The 26,110-nt window shown below is 39.6% G+C and overlaps 1 protein-coding gene across 1 annotated transcript; it reads right to left on the bottom strand.

Moving 5' to 3' along the window:
* Nucleotides 1-2,793: 2,793 nt before the first annotated feature.
* LOC111933547 (uncharacterized) lies at nt 2,794-25,685 on the bottom strand. Its single transcript, XM_086844159.1, has 6 exons — nt 25,655-25,685; nt 24,101-24,221; nt 20,682-20,797; nt 18,996-19,043; nt 11,889-12,067; nt 2,794-6,636 (listed from the first exon to the last, which is right to left on the bottom strand). Exons 1-5 carry the CDS (start codon nt 25,683-25,685, stop codon nt 11,994-11,996), a joined length of 390 nt encoding a protein of 129 aa, XP_086700285.1. The 3' UTR covers nt 2,794-6,636; nt 11,889-11,993.
* Between the last annotated feature and the right edge of the window lie 425 nt (nt 25,686-26,110).

Genomic DNA, 26,110 nt, shown 5'->3' with positions numbered 1-26,110 from the left:
CCTTGACTTTTCCAGCAGTGGCCTTTAGCTTTCCTTGCTTCCAATACCCAGAATTGAGTTCTAATCAGTCCCAAATACTACGTCTCTTAATTTCCAAAAAAAAGCATATTTTCCTTACAGCTACTATCTTGCCCATGTGTGACGCAAGTGAAATTTTCAGTGACAGTCTTGCCTATGCATCATTCTAAGTCTCAGCTTAGCAATCACTCTGATGGGCCTTTAGCACCAATTGAAAAAAAGCTCCTTAGATTTTTATTTGGATTTAAACATGATATTAAACAAAACATTAATAAATATTTTTAAATGGAAGTGAGTTAATTTGAGGAAAATGCATCAAAAACAAACTACATCAAAACCCAAGCAGAGTGCTTACCGTAACTTTGACCTTAAACAACCATCTCTTTTTTTTTTTCATGCTCTTAGTAGCCACCTACATTCATGCTAAGCAAAAGGAAAACTTAAAGAACTATTTTCAATTAATTTTCAGCCTGACATGCTTAAATACTAAATCGAGCCTTCAAGGCTACTTTCCCCAAATTATTTCATTCCATGCCCCAGATAAGCTTTAACATTCATGTTTTTCCCCCTTAAGCATTCTTATAAACCCTTGAAGTTCTGCAGTTTCTCCCTCTCCCCTCGTTTGCCCCTCTCACTCCTCACACACACACTGCTGCCATGACAAGTAAAGCTACTCACACGATGAGAGTAAAGGAAGCTCTCAGTGCTCCATCTTGGCATTTGTTTCAGCTATTTCACATCGCTCTGCAGCATTCTCTAACTTCCCTGGAGCACACTGGCTCTATCCTCCCAGCAACAGACTATCCACCACCGTCACGCACATTTCTCTCTTCAGAGTTCTGAGGAGGATTCTTCTAAAGGTAAAACGGTAGAGGGGTCCCTACTCATGTAAAAAGCCAATTAAAGTTAAATGCTCAACTGCCATCTGTGCCTTTAAGAAAAATCTCTTAATTTTCCCCAGTGATCAGTTTTTTTTCTCATGGGACCAATTTTGCTGTTATTACTTAGGCAAAATTCCCATTGAAGTCCACAGGGAACTTTGCCTGAATACAAAATATGGAGCAAAACCTTGTGCTTATTTGCATAGACCACAAATCAAAAAAATCACATCCTGATGCAAGTGATTTATCCTACATGACAGCTAGTGCAACTAGGCTATTTTTAACCATGATATTTTGTAAAATATTTCATTATATTTACCATTCAAAAAAGAGTCAATTGATACTTTTTTTCTTAAACTGGATTAGATGGAAAGATTCTGGCTGCTTTCCAAACCCATTAATTACTAAATGGTACATTTTCCACAGAAATGTTAAGCTATAAGTAGTTCTTCTGGAGCCAGTTAGCTCCTAGCTAAAATCAATTAAAGCTGGTAAAGATACATTCTATGGTCAGGTCCAAATACAGACATCTGTATTTATAGCACAGTGGATGCTGGTAAAATCCCCCAGCACAGATGCAGTTGCACTGGCAGAACTGTTCAGCTCATACAGGGGGCAGTAGGTGGGTTTATTACTCCTGGATAATCCCAGCTGTGTCAGTAGAGTTGCACTCACACGATGCTCTATTTCTGCTCTGTAGCCTCAGTTTTCTAGCCCCAAAGAAGCTAGCACTCTTTTTCCTATGGAGTACAAAGGGCAGGCAGTTTAAGCTTGTTTGTCACCTCCCCACCCTGCTGCTCATTCCCACTTGTGAGGGCTTGCAGGGAACTGGGTCATGGAAATGATCCAGAACAGAAATAATTTTGGGTGAGAATGAGGGAGAATCTGAAAAAACAAAGAAGATGGTGTTCCTTTCAACCAAATCACTTCCTTGCACTACACAATGCAGAGGGCACTTCACAGCGTGAGAATGGTACCCCTGCCAAGGTGGTCCGTGACTTTTACTGGAGTGAAAATTCCTCGTGCTACAAGCACTGCTTGGTTGGGAATGAGGCCAGTGCCCAGGCAGTACACATGCCAGAGCTGGTGCACTGGGACTCAGCCTGCTGAAGATTCCACGAACAAAGAAAATCCTGGAGGCAGTTAGGGAGCTCACAGGCAGTGCTCCCTGTCCCAGAAACTCCAAAACTCTGGCAAGTGCATGCAACCACCCAGCTGCCTTAAGGCAGAAAAGGTGTATGTACACAGCACACAAATGTGACCATGCATGTAAGTTGCGAAGTGCTTTACCAGACAATTCCAGCCATTTCAAATTTGTTTAAGCCAGCTCTGCAGCTTAAAAAACAGAACCAAGAATGCAGCCCTGCTTCCCTCCCACCCTCAGCTCCTCCTTTGGCCTTATTCTGGCACAAATGTCACTTGGCCGTGTGGTGAAGCAGATTGGGAAACTGATCAAGCTGAGAACTAGCCTGAGATTTTGGCACCTCGTGGATGTTGTTATTTGTGAGAAGACCACCCTGCCTATGCAATCAGTGGGCAGCAGAGACCCAGTGCAGCCCAGCAGATGGAAGGCAGGCCAGTTGGGTCTCATTCAGGAACATCCAATTTCTTGCTTTCATCCAAGCTGGTGAGAGACTCAGCTGTGAACAAGGAGCTCTAGTGAGCCCTACAGCACCTCTGAACTCTGAAACAAGTGTGCCTGGAATCCCACAGAGAACAAAATCTGTAAAAGTAACCGATGATGAAGTCTAGTGCAAGAGGTCTTGGAATGAGATATGAGAAATTCTCCAGAAACTTGAAGTCTCCTATCTGTACTTATTGATAGAATCTGCAATTTTTTTCCCAGTACTACAGAAAAAACAGTCTCATAAATCCAGCAGGAGATGGGCAAAGATGAGGAAAGTTGGCTTTATTCACTCTCACAAAAAAAACATCTGGACCACTAAATAAAAGCACAGTAAACATTTGAAGACTGGAAAGACTCAAAGAAGAAATTGCAGTTTGTACTTTAGGACTGACAAATTGGCAAATTCCTCTATTAAAACATAGATGCTCTATGTACTTTAAGATAGTATTTATGAGTAATTGCTGCTGTTGGTTAGATTATTTAAGGCATTAACTTTGCAAAGAAACTAAAAGATGTTATTTGCTCAATGAAATATACTTAATACCTATAACTCATGCAACTATATAATGTATTTTTAAAATATTTTTTCTTTCAGTACTTAATAAAAATCCACACAAAAGATTTCTTGCTACATACTTCAGAACGAGACAGGAGGGCATGTGAAATATGAATGAAAAAGCTTTTAGACCTCTAGAGAAAACATGCACAGCTCAGTGAATGTTAGGGAGAAACAGAATTGAGGAGAAATGATAAAAAGAGAAAAAAAAAAGAGAAATTAGAGAACATTGGGAGGATGACTTCAAGCTAAAGAGATGGCCCCAGAAGAACAGACAGAGGACATACATATGCACTTGTTTTTTTGTTTGCTTTTCCTAATGAGACAAAGAAGGTCTCATTAACTCCTGAGATGAAGAAAATGACCCCAAAGTGGTTGTCAGGCTTCGTACAGGATCGTAAGTGGTGAGGAAGGCTGGGTGCCTCACCCTGCTCACATCACCCAAAGCAGCGAGTGCCACTCGGAGAGGCAGCAACAGCGTGAGGAACTGGGTAGGCTCAGAGCTTCCTGACAGTGTGTGGGCAGCCTGGACTGGAAGAGGCTCAGACCCTGGAGCCCAGTCCAGGCATGGAGAGCTGCAGGCAGGTGATAGAGACTGGCTGTCATGCAGGCAGAAGGCACTGCTGGCAGTGTGCCCTGGTGGCTCGTGGCCAGGCTCCCCCAGCCCTCGTTAGCTGCTCCTGACCTAAACCCTGCACAATGATCCAAGCTTAACCAGCACCAGGGGAAGATCTGATTGTCAGAACAGGCTGGTGACAAGGTGAAAGGTAACAGGGCAGCCTGTTGGCATCAGCTGACCAGTTCCTCTGGTCATGGACCAACCAAGATCCTATGAGGCCAACAGGGAGCAAAAGCCCAATTTGTTCCCATCAGCTTAGGGAGACAAGCCTCGTTTTAGGTGTCTGAATGACTAGACATAGCCTATGTTAACAGTAGCTATTCTCTTACTTTCAGAAAAATCCTATCCCCAAGGAGAAAAGGGTTGAGGTTTGCAACATGTAAGTCACAGTAACCACTTTGGCCAATGTGAGAAATTTTTTTCATGCTCAGATACAAAACAAAATCAAAAAATCAAATTCTTCTAATTATTAAGGAAACAGTAATTTCCTGCAGTCACTCCCTTAATAAATTCTTAGGAAAATCAGTTTTCTCCTCATCTATAGCTGGATAATCATCATATGTCAGTTAATATATTTCTGGTTTTCCCTCCTGCATATTTTCTTAGAGAAAATATTATGATCCTTCATATTCTCTCAGTATAAAAACCATTCCTATCACTGGATGAGCTCAAATTGCCACCACTCAGGAAGAAAGGAATGCAAATGAGGAATACCAATTAACCCCTTTACAATTAAAAATATCTCTCTCTATTATATCACCCATTAGTGATACTCTAGTTAATGGTCTGTCGACATTTCCATTAGACCTTTTCCCCCTGCTCCCACACAGAACTAAATCCTGGATAATCACCTTGAATATACCTCTATGGATTTACACAATACATAGACACGGCTCCAATGAGGCAAAATATAGATTTCTCTGTTATCTTGAGCCATTAGATTCTCCGAAGTACCTGTTCTCTAATGTATCATGCTAAATACACTGTGTTCCAAATACACTGAATAATTTTGCAGGATTTTTTTTTCCAGTGTTACAAATACTTCATGTACAAAAAGCTCAAAGTAATTGCACAGACCTGTCCTAAAGATACACCATGAAAATTGTGGACTGAAGCTCAGTTCACAGCAGACTACTTTTGCCCAATATACTTCACATTATACCATGTTTTTTTTTTACACTAGATGTGAGACAGTGTGTTACATTTGGTGCCACACACTGTAATACCTAGAAATGACAGGGTGAATTAAGGACAAAGCTCCAGCCTTAATAGCTTAAGATCCCCTGGCATCCTTATGGTCAAACCACATTCTCCACACTTCTGTAATGTATTTTTGTGTGTGTGTGTGTCAAATTAATTACAAACGTATCACATTCGTATATATTGCATGTGTTAGTCCTTTCAACACTCAAAATACACTGAAGCATTTTATAGTGTGCTCATCATCAACCATATTCAGTTCAAGAGCTGGCATACTGGAGAGAATAAGAACTCTGTGCCTGATAGGCAGATGGAAGAAGGGAGAGGTATACGGCGTGAATCCAAAGCTAGAGTTTAACCCTTGTTTTCACATGAGATTTCTCAATAAATTTATGATGGTATTGTTTGGTGTCTATATGCATCTTGGCACTATTTTTAGTCATGAGCTTGCACACAGCAATTCAGCTCTGCCAGATTTTCCTGGCTTGTTTTTAATCCCCAAATACAGGATCCATAGCTCTGATGAAAACTAATTAAATACCTCTTGTACACAGACTACCCTTCAGAAACAAAACCTGCACTCTTGCTCACCACACTTAAGTGTTTAATACAGTGTGACTGGTTTTGTCTGGAATTACTGTTTGCAAACTCTAATTAGACTAAATGAAAATGACTCATATTTTATATATTACAGCTGATAAAATACTGGTTGGAAAAACTGTGTGTATAAGCATGCAAACCAATGCCACCACACACAAGTGCCAGAAATACTACTCCCTGGCAGCCAGGGAAAGATGTCCTTCATTTTAGAGACTATTTCAATTTACAATACCCTGGATTCATGAGGCTACTTAAGATCAGACCATATGTAATACCAATTTTGTTCAATCTATATTTTAAAAATCCATTACTTGCAAATATACAGACTTATATTGAACATTAAATTGTTTATCATCTAAACTGGACCAAGTATTTGCTAAACTAATCTCATCCAGAGAACAATATGGAAATGTGCAGTGAAAGTTGCAGTTCACATTTTCCATTGTAAAACAATGCTCTCAGATTCCTGGAAAATGGGCTTGGCACTGCTAAAGGCCAAGCACAGAATTACATCTTTCTGTGAAAAAATTACCTATCTGTACAGCAGCCCCAAAACCAACTTTTTTGCCTGGTCATATAGATAAGAAAAATAAATACTTTCTTTTCATAAATACTCAGCATTACACATAACATCAAAAATGGTGTGTTCCACACTGGTGTAGGGTAAATGAAAGAAATAAACTGAAATAACTTTGACTGCCTTAAGTTTATATGTTTAAAGGCCAGTTGCTCTGTCATTTCTATAAATATTTAGAAGCAAAAACCAAACAGCTAAAACATGGGCTAGGGAAGATGGAGGGATGGGCAGAAAAAATAAAAAAGAAATATATTTATCTTGGTGCCATCATACATGGAGCCAGCAATAAACTCTGAAAATGACTGAGACTTTTTCCCCTGCTATCAGTGCCATTTTACTTTCCATGAGAGTGGTTGAATAAACCACAGGTGGTATTAGGAATAAAAGTTTGATGCAAGTGCTGTTACCTACCCTGGTATGAAGAAATTACCACTCCACCTTACTGGTGAGAACAAGCCCGAGGGTAAGTTAATGTTTAGGGGCACCAACCAGAGCCAATGAGAAATTCCATGTGAGAAAAGTCTTCACTGGGAAATGGCCTCACTATTTCTTTTTTAACTAAAAAAAAAAAAGAAAAGACATCAACATTTCCAGAAAGAGTGCGATAGCAGGCATAAAATGAAATTCAAGCTTGACTTTGTTTCCCCACCTTTCTTGATATTAAACTTATAAAAGGAAAGAGGAAATGAAGCTTCTGCCCTGTAGGGGAAAGGAGAGGGCTGAGAAAGCACAATTAGGAGCATTTGTTGACTTGAGAAAGAACAGACCCCATAGCAAGGGATCTTGTCACCTAAAGACAGTAATGAGACATTTTAAAGAATACATATTAACTTTAAATAATTAATCCTTTCTGAATTAATCCCTGGGAAAGAGGATCAAAAGGAAACATTTGGAGTAAACTTGTGGCTTGCCTGAACTCATTTCAGGTTTCTAAGTTCTAAAATAGAATCTTTTTTGAAAGCCAGACAGTCACCACAATGAAAGAAATTACAAATCAGCTCATTTCTCCAAAATGTTTTGGCTTTCATGAATCAACATTTTCTGATTGAAAAAGCATTTAATTAAAATCACAACCAGATCCAACTTAAATGAGGCAGAGGAAGTCCAGAATATCTCTAGAGCATAAGATGTCTTGGTCTTGTCCAAGGGACATGTTTCACTATCAATAAAGCAAATTACTGTGGAGCAGTGGGCAGAAATTAAAGGCATTTTTGAGCTTTTTATTCACAGGTGCCATTAACCATCACAGTTCAAAAATTAGACAGTGATATTTAGCATTCAAAAATTAAATTATACATTAAAAATACCCTCAAATCAGATGACATTGCATGCCTCTACCTACAGATCAATTCTGATTCAACCGTCAGACGACTCTTTTCTGAAAGGAAATTTCCTCCTAATTTTCACATTTTGTGGGAATGCAATGATAATGCTTTTTCCTTCATTATCAGAATTCCACATTACTACTATTTCAAGGCTTTCTAGTGGCAAAAGCTTAAACAAAAGCTTTTTCTGCCAGAAACAAAATAAAAAAGGGGGAAGAGGGGAAAGAAGAAAATTTGTTTCTACTCTAACCCAAGAAAAATGACAATGGCATATCTCCTGATAACATTCTATTACATAGGTGTCCTATGTTCCAGTTGCTCAAAATGTAACATGCAGTCACAATCAGCTATGCAAATAAAGTGGCAGAAGGCACTAAATTTGCCTTTGTCTGAGTATTTTTGCCCTACCCAAGCTGACCTTTGTGCTGAGTAAACCTAATGCCTCTGTATTTCTCTCATTACATCCCTGACCACTGTCTTACACAAACTTGCTCCCTTCAGCACACCACACAGAAATATTCAATAGAATTTTTATTTCTGCTCTCCAGATTATTAGAAGCAACTCAAAGTAAATAGCAGAAAATTAACCGTGTTTCATATTCACAGTATTGGCAATTTTCATCAAACTTCAGCAACAAAAAGGAGAGAGGTCCATATAACAGAAAAGAAACAGGTCCACTGAGTTCCATAGCTCCAACTTGTTTTTTGCATGTGGAAAAATACACAAGCTAAGAAAGCTTCAAGGAAAGTTTTGACATCTCTACGATCTCGTGTTCAATGTTTGCTGAGCTTTGCTTTTTATATTTGTCACAAATGTGCGTTATCCATGAACAGAGAATTGTCCCAGGCTAAGATCTGGGAAGAAATAAAAAGAAGGCAGCTTGTGATGTTGTGTCAGCTCTACTCACACACTGATCAAAATGGACACATCCAAGAAAAAAAGCACAAGCATGAGTCCTCTTTTTCCCTTATGCACACACTTCTCTAAGCTGAAGTGCATTAGCAATCTCAGATAGCTAATTCTTAATCTTTAGCAAAAAAGGCCTTGAAGTTTTTCATTTCCATAATTTAAACAAATCTGAGGACTCTTCTCTGGTAAGATTTTTTTTCCTCTTAATCATTCCTATGACTCATAAATAGGATACAAAACTGTAAAAGGTGATGTGAACTCTTTGCCAGAATAGGCACTCCAGAATGAAGTGGCATTACTGCTTCTTATCTTGTGCTTCTCATTATTCATCTGTTTCATGCCTCTTCATTGCCAAGATAGTCTAACGTTTCTGGTGCTTCATATTCCACTGTAGTTTAATTGCAAATAGCTTCAAGGAAGAAGAAAGGCAATAAAGACAGACATGGGCTAAGGGATTTTGGCTTAAACAGTAAATGTTGTCACATACAATATAAGACAAATTAACTGGGAGGGTGACACAAAGGATTGAAAACAGACTTGACTGTAGGGGTACATGGAACAGAGAGACTGACTTTCACATTAAATAAGATAGAGTCACTGCATAAATTTCCATCTGCTAAAGTGGAAGGGTTTTACAAATATAAATGAGAATGTAAGAGGGTTCCTCAACAACAGTCCCCTCAACTGAAGGAAGGAACACAGTAAAAAACTCTGCATCTAGATTAAACTTGAGCAGTGGGAATTATCTGAAAGTTCTGTTATGGATTCATACAGAAATTCTAGCAGCCAACTCAAGAAAGTCCCTTCTTTTCTACCACTGGTCAGTATGATGTACTCAAATACTACACTTGGGCTCTTAAAAAGAGGTGCATGGGATGAATTACAGACAGTGGTGTTTGAGAAGAAGTCACTGCCATACTCTGCCCCATTAGCACAGGAAGCAGTCTGCAGTCTGACAGGGCTGGCCCAAATCAGCTTGTATGGATCATGACAGCACTGGCTCACTGAAGAGCACAACAATTCTTTCCCTGATATGGATTTTCCACTAAGCTTTCATCTCTCTGAACAATAATGTATAATATAACACTGTAACCTATTAAACTCCCTTATAGGCATGCAGACTTATGAAAATCATCCTGCAACCATCCTGATGGGGATGTGACATGTCACTTTGCACTCTAGTACAAAGCAAAAAGTTTTCGATGATGTGCAAAATCCTGGGAGCCATATCTCAAGAGATTTTTGTTTCTGATCACTTTTCCCAGCTCTCAGAAAGACACAATCACTGCCTTAAATGCATATTCCATAAGGAGCAGCACTGTGTATAGTGGAATATAAGTGTATATGACCACCTATTCCTGATCCTCCAGGAAACCTCTTGAGTTTCTCCTTCATATACACAATAACCCAAAAACTCAGGAACAGTGGGACATTCCTAGCAATGACCAATTTCCTGGAGATTTCTCGTCCTTGCTGTGGAACAAATTACAGTCTTAGAAGAAAAGGAATGTGAGGAGTGTGTCTGCTGGAGCCAGCTTTGGTCAGGTTTCTTGTGAAAGGCTGTGTAAGAACACAATCAAGGTAACTGCCATTAAAAAAGATGAGGCTGCTGAACACGGTGCTAAACCTTGTGCATAGTACAAACATTCACTGTGAAGGGTAGAATGTTCACTGCTAACAGTAGGACTACAACAATTCCTATGGGAGTTGATCTAGTCTGAGTTTGTCTCACCAGACAGCTGCTTTTAGTGGGTTCAGAAAAAGCCCTTCAGAACTGTAACTTGCCACTGCAGAAACAAGAACTTAGCCGTGGGAAAAATAGCCCCAAATCACTGTTTTCACCCAAAAGGTTTTAGATTCCTTGGACAAACGTGATTTTATTATTTGAAGTAGATTTGCTCAGAGGCACCTATTCTAGTTATCTGTGGAATTTCAAGTATATGCAGCACAGTTTCCCTGACCTGACATCTGCAATGACAGCTTTTGTTTAAGTCATTTTCTGTTGTCTCAGCAGCAGAACCCAGTATTTTCCATTTAATTTTTATGTATTCAGGAATTGTACATGGCTTCTGCAGCTGCACTTTTTGAGTAACCAGAATAGATCAAAATGTTTGGTGGCTGAATTAATTTACAAATATTAAACATTACCAATATTTGAACAGTCAAAATATTTTGTGTCTATTCATTTATAATTCTGCTATTCATTAATATTTCAAACATTACTTAGGTTTTCTGTAGGTCAGATATCTGACTTTGTACTAAGTGTTTCTGTCAGGTGCTAGATACAAACTTAGACTGAACTTTTCATTGATTTATTGGGGAAGTAGCATCTGTGACTACAGAAGAGTGCTGGAAATCTCTGCTGGCTATTGCTGCTGTGTGAGACAACTGGCATAAGAACTAAGAGCAAGTGAAAACTCTGTGCTTATTTAAAAGTTATTTCAAAATTGAACTATTTTAAATAACTCTCTATCTACTTGAAGAATTAATCTAAAGCTGTTAGATGGGCCTATTTCTTTTCTAGTATTTTCTCAGAGTGGTGAATCATCCCTGTACTGAAGAACAGGAATCAGATCTTGCATGTCTTCACACAGATTTAGAAATTTTACAATAAACCTTAATCCATTTTTCACTCTCCAAATCTTCCTTCAGAGCATCTGGCATTACTGTAATATATAACTGCTCTAAAAATATAGTGCTGTAGGCAGCAACTTTGACAGTGAAGACCTGATGGAACGCCACCAGTCCAGCCCCCACCACGTCTCATTTCTGCTCATGCCTTCTTTGCTCCCTACAGCAAAGAGAGTAAGGTAGATAGAGCTGCACCCACACACAGCCTTCCCTAGATACACAGGGACTTGCCAAAATGGTATTTACCGTCTCACATGCCACAAAAGTTCATAGCACTCCTGGGCAAGTGGGCCAAAAGATGAAGGTTGTAAAAAGCCTGAAAGAGACTTTACAGGGAGACACACAACAGTAATCCACAGCAATTTTAATTTAGACCATGGTGTTTTCCTACCACATTTTGAATCTCAAATGCCAGCAGTTTGGTTCTCCAAATTTAATTATTAATCTCAAGACAGGAAGGAGTGACAAGTTTCTGATGGTAGCAAAGTAACCCTGAAAGCAAGTCCAGGCTAGGAACACACAAAAAAACAACTCAACTTCATCTCCAAACTGAGACAGAGATAGGAAAAAAACGAAACAGACCTGACTGGAGTGAGCTGTAACCTCTTCAGTTTTCTCACATAACTGAGAGAAACCCAAACATGCCCATTTCCATCAAGGGTCTTTTGAAACAAGATGGTAGAAAGAAAACAGTAGGTTCCATTTAGGCACTATCCACATCACTTGGTACCTGATGGACACATTTTCCAAAGTTGCATTATCAGTGGCACTAATTGATGCTACCCTAGTCTTCAGTGACTGTCTTCAAATATGTGTCCTGATTATTAAAACTAGAAAGTACAGGAAATATAAAAAGGAATTTTTTCCACCAGAGCAGGAGGGTGTCAATGCAGTAATGATACAATGGTTGCTCTTTTATGTATCAGATGAAAAATGCTGAATACCTGCAGGGAATTTCTTCGATTGCTCCTGGACTTGGCTGGGCTTCTGTAGAAGAACTGGGCTTTCATATGTCTCCACCATACTTTTCAGTTGTTGGTGGTGTCTGCTTATCTACACACGAGATTTCCTGAACTCTTGCTCATTTTTCCCAAGAGGGTTCCAGGCAACGAGGACACGATCACTACAGACAAAGTTTAAAGATTTTCAGTATCAGCAAAATTTCATACAATAGCAGTGTTATTAGGAAAAGCTGAGACATCTTCAAAAGGTTGCTAATAATATCCCTGTCCATGGGCAGAGCTTCAAAAAAACCAAACAAACCTGCCAGACTTCAGGTTAAGACATCTGGCAAAAAACCTGACCTTTTGTCTTTGATTTGGGGCTAGAACCAATAAGCACTAAAACTTCCTTAGCCATACTTTTGCTCAACTTTAATCTGCTGAAAAATATGCAAAGCAAGTTCAAATTTACCAGTGCAAAAGCAATAGAGAAGACAGTCTGGCTAACAAAGGACTACAGCTAAGTGTATTTAAGACACATATGTATAGCTGAATATTTAATTTTTATTTCAAATGCCAGTATTCAGCCATCTGGCTTTCCTTGAGGCTTTTCATTTGTGGTTTTGTTGGTTTTTTTTAATAGCCAATTTTCAATAGTGAAGCATTAAAAATACAAAAGAAAAGAAAAACAAGTTCTTTAGTGTGAACCACTGCGGGCTACCAATCACCACTCCATTGTTAAACCTACATGAAACATAATATCAAGAAAGTGTCTATTTTCTAAAACAGTCCTTTATTATCTAAAATATTCATTCCCTCTATATCCTACTATGTGTTAGTCTTAATGGCCATATGGCTGGTCATTTATAATTAACAGCTTTTATCTAAATAAATACAGTGCTTTGAATATTTAAAAGATTTGTTCATTAAGAACCCTCAACAAAAGGTGAAAAAGGCTCTTTCCACAAAGAGTAGAAGGATATGAACTCCATGAGGTGCCTGCAGGCAGGAAGCAGCACATCAAGGATGGTATTAACCATTTCTACTGAGAAAACAACACTTGCCTGCACAGAAATTTCAGTGTAAAGCAGATAAAACATCAAATGAATTAAAAGGAGTTCTGGGGGACAAAACCCCCACATATACACAGCTTGTATAGCGCAGAGGGTCTTGAATTAGCCTTGGAGACACCTGCACCAGAGCCTTCCTCTACAACACAGCACTGGGAGACCTCTGTTTTTACCTTTTTACAATCTAAGCATGTGCTTTCTGGTTTTGCTATACAAAGTGTGAAAGGCAAAGAATTATATTAATTCCTCCAATCTTTTCATCCTTGGCACAGCATTGTGGCTGTTTCCAGTGGGACAGTGCATGTTAGCACTGCCTCATCATGGCAGGGCTCTCAGATTATTCTATCCATACTGCCACAATGTTTTGTGCTGTACTAACAACCAAATTCTTGTTAGACTTCCACATCCACTCATTATTGCCTTTCCTTGTTTATATAAATTACCATGGCTTGTTATTTGTCAGGATTCATATCTGTGAATTTAATGGAACTGCATTTCTCAATATCACCCACACTGTCAACAGCTCTAATTTGTTTATGTCAAATCAGTTCCCCCCCATCCCCCCCATTTACCCTTCTGTTTCATACCATTTATATTAGCTTGTCAGCTGGGATTTTATTTATTTATTTGCTTTGGAAGGTTTGCTTCTGTGAAACCCTGACGGCAGAAGAACCACAAAACTCAAGGGACAAGAAATAAGATATAAATGCTTTCAAAACCAAGCTGTTACTTCCAATTCAGTTCTGGTCAGGTGTAAAAGTTCTGGACGGTTTTTTGCATTTTCTTAGCTCTGCAGATTGCCCTTTCTAACTATTTTACTGGCCAACACCTTAGAAAATGACTAAGAAATATTAATTGAAAATGTAGACACTTAAAGATGCAATTAACTTTTTCAAACACCGGCATTGTAATAACAGAGAAGTATTACAAGGCACCTGATCTCACACAGCAATTTAAGCACTAGGACTGCACCTTTTCTCTCAAAAAGGTACCATGTGGGAGGACAAAGAATATAGAAATATTCTTTCAGTAGATATTTCTATGTAGAAATTTGCAATGAGGTTACCACCAAGATATTAAAGCATATATAAATTTTAATATGTACTGAGAAGAAATTAAAAACAGTGGTGTGGTATTATATGCAGTGTCTGCATGGTGCTTGGAGCTGCAGAAACCCAAAGTCCTTGCTTGCTTAGAAAGGACTAAAGTAATATGCAACATTGCAAGATGAAACTCACTGCATGAAAAACTAGATGAATACTCAAAAAGGACTTAATTTTGTTCAGATTTAACATGAGTTTCTGTAAATATCTAAGGCTTTGATGTTTTAGAAGAGATTTGGATGCAAGGGAAGAGCTCCAGTATTTCGCTCAGCCAGATCCTTGATCCTTAAAAATCAAGTCATTGACCCAGAAGGTGATCTGGTGCTTGTGCAGTGTTTAGTATTTCCAAGGGGAAAATCCATCCAAGTCAAGCCATGCTTTTGAAGGGGCTCAGTTCATCACACCTCCTCTTACTCCACGGAGCAGCAGAAGCTGCAGCACTCCTGTGCTGTGGCCTTGCCCCATCTCCAGCCTGTACAAAAATGTGCTGGCAGCACTCTGCGACAAAGGCAAGGAGCATCTGGGCTCTGCAGGCAGCCACAAAACCCTGCTCTCTCCTCTCCACCCATTTTTGTGCTGTACCAGTTTAATCAAGCAGTAAGCTACTTCTGTCAGGGCTCTTAGCAGCAGCCTGGCACACCACCTCATTTGCTGGCCAATCTGCTTTTTAGACCTTTAACAATAGCTCGGCATTGTAAATGCTCAACACATCATATGTAGCTATTGTGGTGTTTCTGATTTCCATTTTATTTTGGGTACTAACTTTTTCCAGTTGTGGCATGATTGACATCCTGGCAAAGCCTGAAAAAAATTATTAATAGGAAGTATTTCTGGATGTTATGGCAGAGTTGTGTTTAAAAAGGGAACAGAAGTTCTATATTTCAGTTATTGTGCTGAAAACAACAAAGTCCCTTTGTTTAAACATTTACTTGAATTTGTGTATTTTTACTGTCTGTAAATTTTATCCTAAAAAAAACCCTTATACTTCATGTCAACAGTATTAGTGTAACTACTGTGTCATCAATACCAAAAGAAGTTGCTATTTTAGCAGTTCATAGATGTCTTTTCAGCTTGAAAAAAAAATGCCTTGGGCTAAATTTAGCTCTCAGGATTTCAGCATTTATATAGGGGAAGGGACTTTGAAATTCTGGAACATCCAAAGTCGGTGTCCTTACTTTCCAGATTACAGCAGGCTAGGGTTTATGCTCATATTTGCTAAGCTGAAAGAAAGCTTCCATAATGATAACAACAAATATGTAGGATCAACATGCCTTCAGTTGCACATAAGGACAACATGCACTAATTTTACAAAAAATTTGAAACTAATTTAAACTCTGCATTAGAAATATTCGGAGTACCTCTACAAGAGTTACAATCATCATTACTCTCCTTGCAGCACACTGAGATGGGACTGATCCCATCTGCTCAGTCAATGAAGCCAGGAATCAAAGTTGCAATAGTGCAAAATCTGAACTGGTTTTTTTTCTGCTTGTGTCAAAGATCCAAACTTTGGAACAAAACCCTGAGTGGTTCTTGATGTTAAAGTCTCCTTTAATAAAGTTATAGCTAAGATTTGAAAACCTTCATGAACAATTCAGCTAGACATTGATACCATCACTTTAAAATATTCCATTTCCTACACGATTCACTGAAAATAAAACCTAGAAAAGCTGTGTCATCCACTGTCCTGCTCCAAGTCAAGAGAGAGATACATAATCCAACCCACACAGGTGCTATTAACCTATCAATAAAGGCTTCCAGTGATGGAAAACAGACCATCTTCTTGTGAAACCTTTTCCAGCCTGAAAATGCAGCTAAAAACCCCTTACTCTGCTCTCAGTGGGAGACAGAGAGTACCAGTTCACCTTTCTGTTCACAACTTTCACACTCTAAACTAACCATCTCAAATTCTCCTCATAGTTTTTGTTATCTAAGAGAACAAGGATAAAGCAGAAACAGACAGGTTTTGTCTATATCTTTCGCAAAACATAGCTCCTAAAAGAGACCCTCCAGGACTGTAATAATGTCTTACATAGGATGAGTCTATTCATTCACCCAAGAGCAATTTTGTTGCTTTTTTCAAGCAGCAGCATGGTACTGAAGCTTTATGTTCAGTCTGTGGTCTTCTAGCAAGTATTTTCAGCAGTACTGCTGCCTACCCACTTTTCCCTTGTTTTATATTTGATGATTAATCTGCCTTTTCCTTCTTACACACAGCATCACCTGGGTGAACTTGGGTGAATCTGGAGGATGTGTCATCATTACTCACTAGTTCCCTTTAAGTGTTGTGTGGGAAATTGCCATTCTTGTAAATAGGTCTTTTATACAAATAGCCTACCTTCTGTCAGAAGCCAGTGCTCCAGACAACAAGCAAACAGCAATAGCTGTTGCCACAGTATCTTTACTACTAATTCACTTTAGCCTTAGTAATGACTTTTCCTTTGTTATCACTGTTCGGTTAATATTAAGCATCAGTTAAGCCTCAGTTCTTCACCAGCAGAACCCTGAGGACGCATTACAGTGATAAGGTCAGAGCTGGCAGTTCTAAGACTACAGACCATATCCTGGGACAATCACTAGAAAGGAAATACTGCATTCATTTTCTATCACTTCTGCTCATCAGTGGGAAGTAACCCTGCGTATGCACTGCTCAAATTGAGACAAAAGCCCTTTGGAGTCAATAAATTATATTTGTGTATATAACAAGACTATTCAAGTCAACAAACTGGCATCCATGCAGAAGCCTCAAACATAAAAAGGATTTTTTTTTCCCCACTGGGCAAGACCCAAAAGCATTATACAAGATTTACAAGAGAAAAAAATTGCCTCATTCACACTACCTTGATACTGCTGCAGTGGAGTCCCGAGGACCATGAACTGCAAGGCAGTGAAAGTAACAGCCCAGAGATGAGAGCTCAAACTTTTCACTGAATATATTCCCCTTTCAGCCCATGGAAGGTCTTTTAAGACAGAAAATCTAAAGTGGCTGGAAATGATGCTTCACTCACTTCTGCCAGTTACAGACCTCGGCTGACTAACCAAGAAAAGACATGGGCACAGCCACTTTTGGCCAAAATCCTAAAGCAGTGTAGCTTCTTCCTCTTCCCCTCCCTCACCAAATACAGAAGAATAAATCACTGCTCTGAAGTTGGATTTTGATCTCAAGAAAATTGATGGTGACACAGGTTTTGAAATGTGGCAGCTTCATAGTGCCTTTTAAAAAAGAAGACATCAGGAGGTATCTCCAGCATATTCAAATCAGGGAATGAGATTTAGAGCTCTCTGAACATAATAGACAAGAATGCCGTTCACACTTGACTGTAGTTTCTGAGTTTTACACCCTTGCAGCATCCTTACAGATTGGCAAAGACCCAGTAAATTACATTTCCTATGATGTTGTTGGCTTACATGGAGTCAAAACAGGACCATAAACCAGAATGATCTGGCTCCTCATAGCAAAGACTGAACTGAAGGTATGTAGTACAGCTGGCAGACAACACTTCTGTCCAACAGCCCACTCTGGTTACGTATCCCTGTACCTGCAGTTAAGTCTGCTTCTTAATTGTGTGTGTAAAAAATATGTTTGTTTTACAACACTTTCACCCAAAATACCAAAATACCCAAGTTCATTTCTATTCTCACACACCACCAGAGCAGCAGTCTGGTTTTTGGTTATCTTACTGCTCTGTGAACTTTTATAACTAGATTTACAATCATGGTTTAGATTCAAACACCCTCCACAGTTATCCCAGGAACTTTACTGGTTTGTGGTGTAGGATCATTGAGAAGGGGGGATTTTCAAATACTCTAAGAAATCAGGGCAGAACAGTACTTTTGAGTATTTATCTTTTCAAGTAAAAAGAATTTGTAAATAGTAACAAGCTGTATAATATGAAATACTATTTCTTCTTCATTTAGCAGACAAAGCACTTGCCTGAAACATCTAAGAATTGTTGGTTCCAGCCAAGATCATTGCTTTCACTCACTAAAAGCATGCAGTGTACTCCATTAGGCAATTGCTTGCCCATCAGTGTACAATCTAACACAGGGCCCCCTGAAAACCTTATATTTGATAACTATCATAAGAATTGATTAAACTCCTTCAGATAAGAGTATCTGTTTCCATCAGGTTAGTTAGTTATGCTAACACCATGTGGCAGTACTTACTAAGCAGATGAATTTGTGAAAAGTTCTACAGCTATTTTGAGGATATAATAGATATTTCATTTTGACTTGAGCTTAGCACACTTCTCCCCCAACTGCTCAGCATAGATGTATAAATACATTAAAGCAAACAATTTCTAGCTCCCCTTTCTATTTAAAACTTGCTTAATTAAGGCATTTATATTTCCACAAATTACTGCAAAGTGATTGACCTAGGGGTTGCTCTGAACCTCACAGATGAAAGACTTGACTGGAAATTCTTCTCAGCAGCTGTTTTCCAAGTTCATTTCATTTGAAAATCTTTACTTCTTTTTTTTTTTTTTTTTTTGTTATCATTATTGCTAAGTGAAACTTCCTTAGTTGGCCAGAATGGGAAAACATTTTACTGTCTCACAATGAGTCAGTTCCTGAAAGCTGATTAGCTTCTACTTCATAATGGCTCTTAGGATTCGGTTATCAGCAGTGACTCCCAAATAATCATGCTGGACACTTACAATGAAGCAAAATTTACTTTAAAGCAAACAATTGCAAATCCAGCATGCTTTGGATCTCCTGATGTCAGTTTAAGTATTATTGCCTATTAGGAACAACAACAGCACAGCTGAAGCGGTTAATAGAAATGAGCACAAGTCACAGTTTTAATTGCAGCCTTAGAGCCATATTCATTAGAGATGAACACATTCCCTCCACGTTGCTAGCAGAATGCCTGCATACATGATTTCAAAAGCACTGCACATCTGCTCAGAATATGACTTCTGTCTCCTCACACTTACCTGATGTCTCTGATGAGGACAAGAATGCTTCTCTCCTAAACATGCCAGCTGAAAATATAGAGCAGTGAACACATTAAAAATATTACACTTTGAAACGTCCTTAAATAAGGTTTTAGAACAAAATGTAATTTTAAGTAATGTACACAGATACATGGAAATGTACTGACTTGATATTCTTGCTATATCTCTCCCATTGTAAGAATTGTATTTCCAGTGCCAGATTTGAGAAAATTACACCTGTCAAGCAAAAACTGTCTCAAACACTTAAAACTATCCCTTGGAAATATAAGAAGACACTACATGATGTTATTTTCTGCACTGGTAGAGGTCAGCTATTGCACAGGAGTCATTTACATGTCTGGAGGGAAAACAGTGCTTGGAGAGCTCCTAACACCACCCTGTTCACACAGCTTTCAAGGATACATCTTGTATTTTTCCTTAGAAGTCCCAAAGTAGAGTACAGAAACTGCAGAACAGAGAACAGAGAGGTTAACTGGGCAGCAAAACCCCAGGGAAGGCTGCATAAGCTTGAAAAGGATCCAGTGAAGGATCAGAGTGAATGAAGTGGGAAATGAGGATTTGGCTGTTTTGAAACTAAATATATTAGTCCATGGCATCTGTCTAATGAGGAAAAGGTTAAAAATGCAGATCTGGAGCTACACTTCTTACTGTGAGCTGCTAAGTGTTCACAAACAAATTCCAACCTTCTTGTCACTAAAATTTAGGGAGGATCACTCACAATAGATGCATGGAAAATAACATCCTCTTCAAGTGACAAGAGGATGCCAACTCACAGACAGAGAAAAGGGTTGAAAGCAGCACAGGGCAGAGAGATTCATTCCAACCCTCCGGATTTTAAAAATCCAGGATGAAACTCCAGTGACCAAGAGATTCTTGAGTTTCATTTCACCATTTACCACCACTTGACAGGAATTAAGTGTTTCAAACAATCAGGGAGCTACAAGAGAGTCCAGCATAAAACAGGTACATTGTTTGAGAGGAAGTATTATACAAAACAAACAAAAAAAAATCAATTAAGCATTGCAAGGCCTTTTTAATAAATATACATCATTATAGACTCATTCAAGTCGGGAAAGACTCATAAGATCATCGTATACAGCCCTATACGTGGGCACTGCCAAGCCCACAACTAAACCATGTCCCCAAGTGCCACATCTACATGTGTTTTAAACACTTCCAGGATAGTGTTTCCAATACTTGACAGCCCTTTCCATTAAAAGCTTTCCTAGTATCAAACCTAAACCATCCCTGGTGCAACTATATAATTCTACAGTATGTTCTACACTTGAACTCTGAAAAAGAGTTCCTCTTGATGATTTATTTTTAATTTTCTACTGAAAGAAATGGGTAGATGTTATGGTCAGTACAGTCTGATGAATCCATGTATTAACAATTAAAGTACATTGCATTAGCATGTCAACCACATAAAGTATACTTTAAGGTTAATAGAGTGTGGTTTGTCATTTATTAATTAGATGACATGTTGAATATTTTCATTCCTTCAGAATGAACTCTATTTTTCTCATTTGAAACTCAATACAAACATGAAAGGAAAATAAAAACTGCAGAAGAAATATGCAACATATGCTGAAATTAAATTTGGCTGCACTACCGAAACATTTCAGTGACATGCAATTTACTGGAGACAACAACTGCCAATTTCACCTTGTGAAAATAATTCTCTTCCTGTTCCTGCATCAGCTGACAGCTGTATTGGCTTCTCAGCTCCTGCCTGTGTCTTGCCTTTGGCTCCAACCTCATCAGCCTTTAAATGGTGGTCTCTGAGGAAACAGAGATGTTTTCAATTCTGAGCTCCAGCTCCTCATCTACATTTATCCATAATGCATCTCATCCTAAACTGATAAGCAAGGGAATTATTCCAACAGTAATGTCACCATGCACAAAATGGCAGAAATAGCCTTCAGCCCAACAGCCTTACCTTGCTGCCTTTGCCTGTCTGGGTTCTGACAGCACACACACAGAAATAAAACAAAGAGGAGAAGAAAACTGAATTCTGGCTATCAAGACCCTACTTGAAGCTTGAAATTTTAGGCTCGTTCTTTCTGAGCTGGGAAAAGAAAAAAAAAAAAAAAAGACAAAAAAAAAAGAAGAAGAAAATAAAAATATTTTAAAAACCCATCTTAAACTAGTTTTTCTTTCTATGTCATAGGCCGTACTTTGAGAGCACTAATCTATAAATCCTCTGTAATTACATGTAATATTCTGGAAAGCCATGGAACAATCCTACTTTATGTTTTTGGAGTTTTTAAGGCATAATTAGAATTGATTCAAGAGCAACAAGAATTGAGAAGGTTCCTGGTGCTCAGCTCCAGAAAGTACATCACAGACATCAAGCTTACACAGCCACTGCTTGGAAACAGCCTCCTCTGGGAAGTCAGGCTTCCTTTTTTTTCACTGCAAAACTTCAGTCTCACTCCCACACAAAGCCTGCCCACCTCCTGCTAAGATATAAAGAAACCTAAGGATGTGGTCATAATTACAAAGCTGACACAACTGAACCAACCACAGAAGAAACCTCTCATGTTCTCACCCACTGCAGCTTTTCACCTTCTCTTCACACTCATTTTTGATGTAGCCTCCCAACCCTGAGACTTTGTCCTCAACGTGAAGCATCAGACATTAAGTCTCTGACACAGCATGAAAAGTAGCAACAGAAACTTCCAGCTAGTGAAGTCAGAGAAAAGGCAAAAAAAAAAAAAAAGGAATTGACACAGTTAGAATCTGTTCTCCAAGATGCTCCTGCGTCAGCTTCCAGAGGGAGCTCTGTGTCTAGAGAGATGGGGTGGCTGGGCCCCTGCTGCTCCCCAAATAGCTCATTTAGGCATTTCCCTACTGCTCCCACTGAAATGTAATGCACAAATGCATGCTCACCAGCATGGCACTCTCCAGATGGTACATGTCTGCTCTAACTTTTTGTATTGGAAGGACAATTTCCTCAGTAAACCTTCATGACTTAAAGCATGGTGTCTTACTGTAGTCTGGATTTCTACTCACTTTCCATGAAGGTTTACCTGGCATTTCATCCAGCAACCTCTACTGTGCAGGGTTTTTTTTTAAATAAAAGGTAGTAACACATAGCACAGTCTTTGAAAAATACTGGAAAGAAGGGTAGGGCATTGGAAGGAGAAAAAACAGACAGTAAAAATGGTGTTTACAATGGGTAGTTCACAGACCTGAGGCAAGGGACACACAGCATGATGTTCACAACTAGTGAAAAAGAAAGCAATTTTTTCACTAAGCATCTCCATGAAGGCCTCAGGTCAGTATGGTAAATACAGGATTAGAAGCAGTTTGTTTAAGTGCTTAGCTGAATTACAGCATAGGAACAGCTATCTTGGATCCTTCCCAGGCCAGTCACCACCAGGATATTTTTGCAGTGCAAGAGTTTTTGCTTGTAAGAGGCTGGGGATACATGTTCTCTTACAGAGACCTTTGTGTAAGGAAATTAATTATAAACCAGGAGATGTAGGCTTTGTGGTCTTCTATTATTTCTAAGAATGTCAAACCTCTAATTCTAGTCTAAACTCATATTAAAGCTTGATTATCTGGCTTAATTCACATGATGAAAGAAACTCTGTTTGTAATCAATAGTCTGTCCATCAGAATCAGAGATAAGGAGAAAAAAAAAAGCTAGACATAACCTACTCCCTCTCACTGTTTTGGAGGGTTTTTCATTTTTTATAAACTTACTGGTTTCATGTCCTTGCAGGTAAAAACAGGCATGGACACTTGAATAATAAGTTGAAAGGGCAGTAACATCACAGACTTCCCAGTGTTTTTCAAGACAGTGGAGGAACAGCAGTATGCCATGTGGTTGCCGAAAATGCCCAGGTGCTCTATGGTCTTACAAGGAAAACTAAAAAATTGTTAACCCCAGAGTTTAGACTGGCAGAGATGTTCATTCCCAACAGCTCCTGATGCCTTATGCCAGGATCCCCCGCAGTAAGTCACTGCTGTCCCTCAGATGCAAGACTGGGCAGCTCATGTGTCCTGCTTTCCATCACACACCTCAGCCTCCACCTGCTGCCCACTCCAGGCCTGCTGCTTGCTCCTCACAGGACATACTGAATGGCAGAAGGAAAAGAGAGATGCTCTGGAGAAAAGGTAGCAGGCAGAGCAGCACAAGCTGGAAGAGAGAAAGCAGAAAGAAAGATGATAATATGATAATGTTGACACTAGGAAGGTCAACACTGACCTTTCTTAAATAATAAATACTTGCTTGTGAAAGAGGGTGGGGTCTCTTCCAATTTAAAAAAAAATAAAAATAAAAGATAATGTCTAAACTGACTCCTTGATCCTAAAAGTTACCAAAAACCACAGTCCAAAATGGGCTAGAGTCTAGCCTGGCAAAAGTATATCCTTGTAAGACAGCAACTGTTCTCACACTCACAAACTTATCCTGGCACTGCTGCTATTCCATTGCTCTGGGAGCTGAGATTATTTTAATTGAAAGCCTGTCCCCCTTCCCCACCATATAAACACCATTTTTCTAAATGTAAGACACACTGAATGTTACAGAGTAAATTGTGAAGCGCACAGACAGCGCACCACTGCTGGCAAGCGCTGGCCAGAGGACAATGCCCACCCAGCCATGTCCCCTCAGTCCCAGGTGTGTGGCAGCAATGTGGCCCCCGGTGTTCACCGTGTGGGGTCCTCCCAGCTGGATCCTGTCTGAGGAGCAGTCCCATAAAAAGGCTTCTACAGGGACACAGCTGTATATGTGTGTTGGGCTCTGTCTCAGCCTGGATGCCCCTGTTCCTGCCTGGAGCCTGGGCTGGGAGAGGTTTTGGCTGGCTGCCTGCAGTGTGGGGCACAGATGATGGGGTGGCCACTGTCCTTTGTGGCCCTGTAAGGCTTGTCTGTTCACATCCAGCATGAGCTCTCACTGGGGAGTAGAAAGCACATGGAGGAATTGGGGCGAGAAGGTTTGTAGAGTTGCTGAGACTCATATTAAATTAAGAAGCCCGAAAGAAATGTGAAAGCTTGGGTTATGTAGACCATTCCTCCCAGTTCAATGTCCCTGCCTCCATGGAATGAGTGAGGAACAGGGCAGAACCACAGACCTAGAACAGGTGCTGAACAGAGCAGAGCAGGCCCTGGGAATGAAGAGAGGAGACACCTGAAGAACTGAGGTTGCTGCAGCCGATTTGTGAGGTGTGCGTGTGTGCAGGCCCGTCAGCCTCCCTCAGGCCTGAGGCTCCAAAGGCACCATGGAGCCGGTGAGGCCCGGCTGGCCATGTCCTGATCTGTGGGCCAGCTGGGGCTCTCGTGGGGCAGCCAGCCCCAAGGCCTGTGTCTGTGACTCTTCTGCAGCTCCAGAGCCAGCTCCCCGTGTGCTGCTGCCGGGGGGTCCCTGCCAGGCCTGCCCACGGCCCTCGTTCATGGCATCACAGCTTGAGCTGCATGGCTGCAGGCTGTAACACCAGTCGGCTGCCGCTCTCTGAGCGATCCAAGCCTTCCTCTGCCTCCAAGGAGGGGGGAATGAACAGGTGGCGAATGTCCCAAGAGGGAATGCAAAGAACAATTCACTTGTGACAGCCCCTCACTCGCTTCTGAAAATTAAGTTGCTTAATGAGGGTTATTCCGCTAAGGGTTTTTTTCTGCTTCATTTCGTGGGACCATTTGAGGGTAATCATTGACAAAAGAATGTGGATTAGAGCTGTGCAATTGTTTTCATGGTTCCCTCTGCCCGGTATTACAATAACTGCTCTTTTATGTATTTTTATACTTTTTTTGGTGGCATAATAGATGATTCTGACCTCTTTTTTTTGAGAACCCTACTTGCCTCTGGCTTTTCCACAGAGGTTAAAATGGAGAAGATTAGCCTTGTTTTCTGCTTCAGAGGTAACGCTGTTTTCCTGTAAGCAGCTGTGGGCTGGACTGCAGAGTCAGTATTTCAATGTGTTTAAAAATGCAGAAGCTTCAATAAATGCAGCTGAAAGGTTTGGTAGCCATGAATGAAAGGGAATAAGGTTTTTAATGAGTTGTGCTTCCTCAGGGAAGCTGAAAATGTGGAGCACAAGAATAACTACAAAATGTAGAGGGGTTTATGGCTCTGAAGCGTTATTAATTATTAGTATTAATATTAGTATTAATAAGAAATTGTATCAGAAATGTAGCATAACAGGAAGCCCAAGAACAGTGTTCTCAATGTGATAACAAAAATAAAACAAACAACTCCACACATTATTATGGACAACAGGAATTACTGCTGGTCTGAAGGGGTTTGGGTACCCTTAGTTGCAGTAGTCAAGACTCTCTCTTAGGGTTAAAGACAAAATTGAACAAGTTGACATCCTTTCTGATGATAAAATGTGAATTTTGACTGGAGTTATGAAGAGTATAAATTTACTATTCCTCTAATGACCACAGCAATAGGCTTTTCAAAGCATTTGCTAAATAGCAAGTTACCTGAAGAGTTTGTATATTCATGTAGTCAGTAACTTTCTTTTACAAGTATATAAATGCAAAGCATTTAGGTGGAATGTCTTCAGTTGTTATTTATATAGGAAGGCCTCTTAGAGAAAACATGATGAAAAAGAACAACCTCATGCTCCATAGACAGGATAAGTTATTTTATTAGACTTGTAATTCATTCTATTAAACTGTAACTTTACCTTTGTTAAAAGACAAAACTATTATGGGCATCTCAATCTGCAAAGTCCCTTCTTCTGCGTCCTATTCAATGCTCTTGCTGTAAGGCAGGCTCTTAGAAAAGACTCTTTTGTGAAAGAGTTTTGGGGTTGAGTAATTTATCTCAGAGAAGTGTGAAACTGCACTAGAACCCTTTAATGAGACATTTTGGCTCATATCTGTCCATGCTGCTTAGAAATTGTCTGATCAGGTTTTATGGCTTCTGGGGACATATTGCTGCTTGTCTTGTGAGAACATTCTTTGTCATTTTTTTCCTTTTAAAATTAGTTTAACACTTAAAATGTGACAGGTTTATAGCTACAAACAGTGGGATTTTCAAGTTGCTGAAGGAAATATGGAACCCAGAAATGCATGAAGCAGGTCTGATTTTAGTCTTATAGGGGACTAGAGTAAAAATTGTGTTTTCTTTAGAGTACTTC

This window comes from Cyanistes caeruleus, chromosome 10, assembly GCF_971803275.1.
Source record: "Cyanistes caeruleus chromosome 10, bCyaCae1.hap1.1, whole genome shotgun sequence".
Classification (NCBI taxonomy): Eukaryota; Metazoa; Chordata; class Aves; order Passeriformes; family Paridae; genus Cyanistes; species Cyanistes caeruleus.
The sequence above is the reverse complement of the archived record's forward strand: the minus strand, read 5'-3'. Positions and strand labels throughout refer to the sequence as shown.